Source organism: Pieris napi, chromosome 4 (genome assembly GCF_905475465.1).
Source record: "Pieris napi chromosome 4, ilPieNapi1.2, whole genome shotgun sequence".
Classification (NCBI taxonomy): domain Eukaryota; kingdom Metazoa; phylum Arthropoda; class Insecta; order Lepidoptera; family Pieridae; genus Pieris; species Pieris napi.
This window is the reverse complement of record NC_062237.1, coordinates 119848-127845: the sequence shown is the minus strand read 5'-3', so window position 1 is coordinate 127845 and position 7998 is coordinate 119848. Positions and strand designations below refer to the sequence as shown.

Here is a 7998-nt window from a genome sequence, read left to right as displayed (position 1 = left end):
TTCATATCTTTATACTTATACAATTTTTGAAAACAATAATACCTATCTATTTTTATTATGTAGTACATTTAGTTATATATGTATATTATTAGCAGTATTATCGCAAAGCCCGATCGCCCGTTTATAATTTTTAGATTGCATATTATACCTTTAAATACAATTTGCGATTCATTGGATTCCGAAGACAAACATTTCCACAAAAATGACGGAATTAATATGAAAGTATTAAAAATGATTACGTATTAGAACTTTCTAACTGGCGACATCTATGGTTGAATACAAAGACTAACTACAATTGTATGTTGTCTGTGAACAGACTTATTACTTTTTGGTTATAATAATTATATTGTCTATACTGTAATCTTGCTGTGAACTACCTCGCCAGCGTAGATAGAGTATGGAACCATACCATAGTCCGTCTACGCTTGCCAGCAACTATGTTTGCAATGTGCAATGACAATTTGACATCAAAGCAATGTCAAACGCAGGTGACAGGTCAAACTGTCTGAATTTTGTAAAGATTGTAGGAGTTTTTGTGCCTCTATTTAGTTTTTGTAATAAAATATTAAATAAGTACAATGGCTAAGAAGACTTACGATTTACTTTTTAAACTTCTCCTAATTGGAGATTCTGGTGTGGGAAAAACATGTATATTGTTCAGATTTTCAGATAATCATTTTACAACTACATTCATATCTACAATCGGTAAGTCGGTTTTTGTGAGGACTAAAATATTTTTATACATAGGAATTTGATGGAATCCTAAATTTATTGGTACAATCTCCATCTTTAATTCTCATTATCACCAAGGTCGAAATTTAATAGTATTAAGTGACAATTGCGACTTGAGATTCATTTAAATTTTAATTTTTCAGGTATAGATTTTAAAATAAAAACTGTAGAACTTAGAGGTAAGAAAATCAAACTTCAAATATGGGATACAGCTGGACAGGAGAGGTTTCACACCATCACAACATCTTACTACCGTGGAGCAATGGGAATCATGCTGGTTTATGATATAACAAATGAGAAAACATTTGATGATATTGTCAAGTGGTTAAGAAATATAGATGAGGTAAATAAACTAAATATTTATGAAAGCATTTTCTAGCATATATTTGATTGTTATCCTATTGATTTCCAGCTGTACTCTTTAACTTTCACTATAAAAATATGACAAAATGTATCCTTATATGTATTATGCATGTAGCTTTATTTCTTTTAAGTTTTTTTTTTTAATGATGGTACTGCTGTAATGATAACAGAGAAAATTACTGTAGTTGAAACGGTGCAGTTACTGGTGTAAATTTTATGAATATAAGTCAAAATGTCAAAAAAATTGTAAATTATTTAGCTATGAATATATTTTCCAATTTTTTTAAACCCATTTCAGCATGCTAATGAAGATGTAGAAAAAATGATCCTCGGGAACAAATGTGACATGGAAGAAAAAAGAGTTGTCAGCAAAGAACGTGGAGAGGCGGTGAGTATTAATCAATTTATATTCTTTCTATAGTCAGGTGAAGTAAAGACTGTGTTTTGTGGAATTTTTCAGTTTTCTGTGTGTATTTAGTATAGCAAGATCATAAAGTCTGAGGTCATATTTGCCAATTTGGTGACTCATGCTAACAGTCTAATTTGTATTGCCTTGTTGCTATTGTTCTTAGGTAAGTCATTTCTGTATTTACCTATTTGACACTTGATTTCATGGTATTTTGCAGATAGCGCGCGAGCACGGGATCAGGTTCATGGAGACATCGGCCAAGTCCAACATAAACATTGAGCGCGCGTTCTCAGAGCTGGCGGAGGCCATCCTCGACAAGACGGCGGGACGCGAAGCGGACGCCGACCTGGCGCGCATCGCAGTCGAGCGCCGACCCTCGCGCGCACCGCCCGCCCGCGCCTGCTGCTCCTAGGCTACCAGCCCACGACCATCTGCATACTTAGTGTACCATATCTCCATAACGTAATATTGGGACTGTATGTCGCAATTATTTTTGGTCTGTGTTGCTGGTGGTCAGTGTATAGTAGTTCCCGATGAAGTTAGCATAGTTCTCAGTGATGTGTTGTACCACATTATTGTCTGTATATTTTCGGGCTAAATGTGCTTAAATAATTAAAGTCATTCCTCTTTGGAAAGCTAAATCAATGTCTCGAGAAATTAAATGAAGATATCTTTTTGTTATAATAATTAATAATATTCAAGACAAATTCTGTCAATTACGCGTTAACATATTATGTTGGTATGTTCCATTGTGTCGAGGATATCCGTAGTGAGATTAACCGAGGCCTCATTATCATTGAATGCACATTACCACTTAGGCGTGTCCTTTTACATTTCAGAGATTTCTTTGTGATTAATTTAAATACTTCTGTACTCTATGCATCTTTGTGTGGCCGAAGAATAGAGTGAAATGCAAAGGTGCAATTGTGAAAATTCTTCAACTAAAATATAAATTAGTCATTGTGGTTAGCGAGAGACTTGCATATCTTACGCTTTTGTCTTCATTATAAACACAAAAAAGGGTCCCTTAATATCTTACATCCCTTAAACGATTGAAGTAATTTTAAGATTTGATATTTGTAAAAGATTAATATTCGCGTTAAAAAACTGCAGTTTACTCGGTCTTAGAAAGGTGCTCGACCAAACATCTTGTAGAACCCACAATCGGATCCTCTGGAGCTCCGGCTGGATACTGGATACTGAGCACCGTGTATAGTTAAGGCGCGTCGATAAAGCGTGGGTCGCACATTAGTATAGCGTAGCGTAAGCCATGAACTTTATATACTTGAAACAATATTATGGTATGGTGTATGTGTCGTCGGTTTTTACCCGCTTTTTTTATTAAACAATGGCATTGTAATTTGTATATTACATTCATAATAAACAATCTACTTTTATTATTGTTATTATTATTTAAACCGTCACCATTTGTCTCGTAACTAGCTTGATATAATTTCCCGCATTGTATGCTATAGTAGTATATACTCTTTCGAATAGGCTGAGCTCTGCAGCATATGCAGTAAAGAAAATCCGACAGTTTACTGATAAGGACACTGCTAAAATTGTGTATCATAGCTACTTCCACAGCGTTATGTCGTAGGGTATTTTACTGTGGGGTGCTGCTGCAGAGGTTCAATCCATATTTGTGCTGCAGAAGCGGGCTGTTCGGGGAATTTGTTGTGTTTCTCCGAGGGAGTCGGTACGGAATAAGTTTAAGGAATTAAATATTATGACACTATCTGGTCAATATATTCTTGAAGCCTTGTTGTATGTCCAAAAAAATATAAACGATTTTAAAACAAATGGTGACTTTCACCAGTATAATACGCGAAATAGAACTAATTTGAGTGTACGACCAACCAGGCTCCCAAAGATAAACCACTCCTTATATGGAAATTGTATTAGTTTTTACAACAAACTCCCAAGCGAAATTAGAGAATTATCACTAGATAAATTCAAAGCCCTTGTTAAACGAAAATTAATCAACAAAGCTTTTTATAAATTTGAGGACTACTTAAATGATCCTAATGCTTGGGATTGAATTGCTCCAGTTCAAACAATTTGTATGACAATACTTGGCGATTAAAAAGAGTGGCGGAAAGTTTCTTGCCAGTTCGTCTTACCCGCTCTACGCCCTTGACTTGCGAACTGGTAGTAAATGTAAATTTATGATTAATTTAACTTGACGATTCAAAAGTGTACTTGGTTAAGGAAGAAGAGAAGGAAGAGAATGAGAATTTATTTATCTTATACATACATTGCTTTATGATAAACTTACTTTAATTAACTTTAACTTAATTTAATTTTATTAATAATAATAATAATAAACTTGACAATAAGCTTAAAGCTATGTATTATACTGAGAGACTGGTGCTTGAAAAAGGTTGGGAAAACCTGTTATTACAAGTCACCAGTCCCCAGTCCCACCCACTTGAATAAAGATATTTTGAGTTTGAGTATATTACGTATGCTCGGTCAAAAACTTTTCTCGTAAAGCACGGATTTTGCCCTAGATTAGTTATCTTCGAGAGTCAACTGAAACAAACATAATTTTGAAATGATTGTTGACACAATATAGGGGTTGCGTACACCGAGTCGGGTCACGTCGGGATAACCCCGCCTTATCACGGCCCGTGCCTCAGTGCTCCGATTGTCTTCGGGATGTTGCTACTACTGCTTGTCGTTTGTTCTTTCGATGTCGCGTTACTTGTTCAACGTAAGTTTTTGTGTTTTTCATTGTAAGTACATACTTATTTGTGTTTTGTTGTCTATACACCCACCGAAGGTATGTGATCGAACTGACTTTTTTATCTACATTTTCTTTTAAAGCTACCGAGAGCTACTCGCTCAGTACTAGTAATTGGCTCTTATTACTTGAGAAGGGGAACGGTATCAACAGACATTTCATATTATGCTACTACAGCCGAATGCGTGATCGAACTGGGGTGCCCGGAATGTCTGCCGGAGCACATGCCATTGGTGACGTCACACCGCGCAGTCGATGGCGAGATGCGCCTGCGCAGCGGGGACGAGATCAGGTTCTCGTGCGGCGCGGGCCGTCTGCTGCTGGATCCGCTGCGCGCCGCAGTCGTCGCCGTCTGCGAGGACGGCCGATTCCGTCTCGGGCACGACGCTTCACTGCGGCATCTCCTGGAGCTCGGCTGCCAGGAGGAAATCTTCGAAGACGTCTTGCACACGGTAACGACGTCGACGGCGATCTCGTAGTCGGCGATGACGAACGTCGGCTACCGTAAGTTAGTCGACTTACTTCATTACCTTTCAAGGTGGAACACTGCGCGGCGCCGCTGCAGGGACGGGCGTATCAGCTCGCGGACGCGACGCAGGCGGTGCGACACCTCGCGACTTTATGCTACGACGAGGACCGCGGCGTGGCCACGATGGCTCACGTCCGCGGCGCATCCCCGCTGCCGCCGCACGACCACGCGCGGTCTCCGCTCTCGTTGCTCGGCAACTTCAACGAGATGTTCGACGCGCGCACTCGCCGCCGCGCCGAAACGCTCTACTCGGACGAGGCTAGCCTCAATCGGCGCCTGCGCGAGATATTCAAACACGACGGGGTCGACTTCGCCGGACAGACGCTCGCCGGCGCGAAGCTCCTGGCCGAATCCTACTTCGAGGACCGGTACGCGCGCGTCTCGCGATTCGCGTCGAACGCGGTGGCCGCGTGGACGAGCGTCAAGGAAGGAAACCTGCGTCATCTGCAGGAGGACGTCGCCCGGCTCCTGGCGCACGATCCGGCGCTGGAAGTTTACGCGGGCACGCACGGGCAGGGGGTCGTGCGAGCGTCCGGCGCGCGGACTCCGCTCCGGCTGATCGGAGGCCGGTTTCCCGTACCTCGGTTCGTATGGACGGTGGTGGTGGACCGGCGCCGGCGTCGCGCGCTCGCCGTCGTGGTGCTCAACGACCCCTTCGTGGCGGTGAGCGAGGTGCGCGAGGCGGTGTTCTGCGAGAGCGCGTGCGGCCGCGTGCCGTGGCTGCTCTCGCTGCGGCGCGACCGTCGCTACGAGACTCCGCTCTACGGCCTGGCCTTCTGCTGCCACGTGCACGCCTTCTCCGACGCGGTCCCCGAGATGCCCCGCGCCCTTCTCGAGGACATCCCGGCGGGAGACGCGGGACTGCTCGCGGAATAGTCTACCGGTCACGGACTCTTAAAATTTTATTTCCTTTCCTTCCCTGGATTTTTGTCCATTATAATCACACAAATATTTCTTACGAATATAATTAGTAACGTTTTTGTAAAACTGACTTGACATAGATTATTAAATATATGCAGAATACATTTTCTTTAATCTGAATAAAAATGACACAACTTTACGACACCAGTATTTTTATTCAATTTTAGTAAAATTACACAGTATTTATAAAATTCATGAAGTTTTAATCCATTTCGGCGATAGCAGTGAGATGCCTGTCTATTTCGCTCTCTGATAGAACCCTGCAACGATAACAATAATGGATTTATTTTATGGTATGAGTCTGGTAAAAGAAAAGTTTACATACAACATACATTTAGGATCCTTATTTCATAAAGTATATTAGTATGATTGAAAGGGTCCAAACAAAAGCCACGAAAGTGATCAGGTCACTCAGGAAGAAATCTTTAATGAGCGTCTAAAGGCACTTGACCTTACTGATTTAGGAAGTAGGAGATTAAGAGGAAATCTCATTGAAACCTATAAAATCCTCACTGGCCACTATAATGTTCCAGAAATTGAGAAGCTCTTTATTTTAAGAGAAAATACATATTTGAGGGGTAGTTCTTTCAAACTTAAGACCACTCAACATAACACAAATTCCCTAAAGAACTTTCTCCCAAACCGAGTAGTGGCCGACTGGAATAGGCTTCCAGAAAGTGTAATCAGTCCACCATCTCTGAACTCCTTTAAAAATAGATTGGATGGTTTCTCCAAATCTCAAAATACACGCGCATCAGCTTATTAAGCTGCTAGTGTGTTTATATACAGAATAATAATAATTAATACATATATTTGTAAGACAACAATCGGATTTACAGCATTGAACTCACTTGAACTTGGGATTTTCTTTGGTGACGAGGCCCACCTCTATTTCAGAGCTCTTGAAGTCGACAGCCAGAACGTGAGAGAGACAGGTGATCGCGAGTTGCACTGCCTCATCGGACGAAAGGTCGGAGCGCTTCTTCAGCTTCTTCTCGAGGTAGGCATTGGCGTCCGTGGCCTTGGCCCCGGCCGCCACTGCAGCGTACGAGCAGTAGTATCCCGAAGGGTCCGTCTTCAACACGCTGGGGCCGTTTTCTTCATCATACGCAACCAGCATCATGCCTGCATCAATCCGGTTTATATTCACTCGCTTTGTAAAATATCATATCAACATCAACCGCAGGAATATCATTGAACTTACTGCATCCCAGTGGCCTCATCTCGGCGTTCTGCGTATAGACCTGTGAGATATCTGCAATGCGGCGACACAGGATGTGTACTGGAATCTCTGTGCCATATTTGTACTGCCAATTAGCAGCTTCATACCGAGCTCGCTGAACCTGTGATTTGCTATCCGCTGCCAAAGCAAATGATGAATGTATAACATAAAATGCCACAATATGTGATCCATTAAGAAAATGTTATTACTAATAATATCATTGAAGCAGTTACAGTATGGTAGCATGAATATTGACAAATGATAATAATGAACCATGTTGTTGTAGTTTAAGCTTGATATGTTAAAATAATTTTATATAAAAATACATCAGTACCTGTCATGCCAGTCATAACACAGCCAATGTGGTCTGTGAGTGTGAACAGATGTGTAACCGACTTTGGATCTAGAAGACGATCAGGGACTTTGCGCTGCGCAGCCACTACGGCTGCATCCGCCCCGCGCAGGGCCACGGATGTCAGTCCCCCTTGATTGATTGCTTTCAAAGCATACTCTAAGACAAGATAGATGATATACATGTATTACAAGAAAATCAACTTTTTCTCAAAGAAAAACAGATTTTCATACAGGGATGATAAACCAAGGTGTATAGAGAATGTTTATTAATACAGGGCATAGTTTAGAATCCAATATATATGTTCCTGCTGATTTTGTTATAATTGAATAAATTATAACCACTACTCGACTTATAGTGGTATATTCAATATTAACCCGTTACGTACCAACTTGATATAATCTTCCTTCAGGAGAAAATATAGTGATATGTCTATCAAATCCAGCACTGCTTTCACGAGCCATTATACTATGATAAATTCACCACAAAATTAGTTTCAATGTAAAATAATTCATTCAATTGCCGCTACAAGTTTTGTTTGATATTGACAGATATTCTCGTAAATTAAATATGTACTCAAATTTGGTTAATCATGATCACAGAACATTAATCCATAGATTCTCACTAAGAACTATAGATAGTCATATATTTCATACAAACAATCGATTTTTTAAGACCTTAGAGGTCAAAAGTAAAACTACCATTTTGCCTTATTAACTAAACC

General features: G+C 40.7%; 3 protein-coding genes across 3 annotated transcripts; 2 read left to right on the top strand and 1 right to left on the bottom strand.

Annotated features, from left to right (window-relative positions):
* Positions 1-485: 485 nt before the first annotated feature.
* LOC125048666 (ras-related protein Rab-10) lies at positions 486-2901 on the top strand. Its single transcript, XM_047647457.1, has 4 exons — positions 486-705; positions 876-1075; positions 1394-1483; positions 1722-2901. The coding sequence occupies exons 1-4, from the start codon at positions 579-581 to the stop codon at positions 1914-1916; spliced, it is 612 nt and encodes a 203-aa protein (XP_047503413.1). The 5' UTR covers positions 486-578; the 3' UTR covers positions 1917-2901.
* A 1063-nt stretch (positions 2902-3964) lies between these two features.
* LOC125048661 lies at positions 3965-5842 on the top strand. Its single transcript, XM_047647452.1, has 3 exons — positions 3965-4220; positions 4428-4702; positions 4789-5842. The coding sequence occupies exons 1-3, from the start codon at positions 4166-4168 to the stop codon at positions 5653-5655; spliced, it is 1197 nt and encodes a 398-aa protein (XP_047503408.1). The 5' UTR covers positions 3965-4165; the 3' UTR covers positions 5656-5842.
* LOC125048663 (proteasome subunit alpha type-6-like) lies at positions 5836-7854 on the bottom strand. The gene is made up of 5 exons (XM_047647454.1): positions 7663-7854; positions 7257-7433; positions 6905-7060; positions 6552-6825; positions 5836-5960 (listed from the first exon to the last, which is right to left on the bottom strand). Exons 1-5 carry the CDS (start codon positions 7736-7738, stop codon positions 5903-5905), a joined length of 741 nt encoding a protein of 246 aa, XP_047503410.1. The 5' UTR covers positions 7739-7854; the 3' UTR covers positions 5836-5902.
* Between the last annotated feature and the right edge of the window lie 144 nt (positions 7855-7998).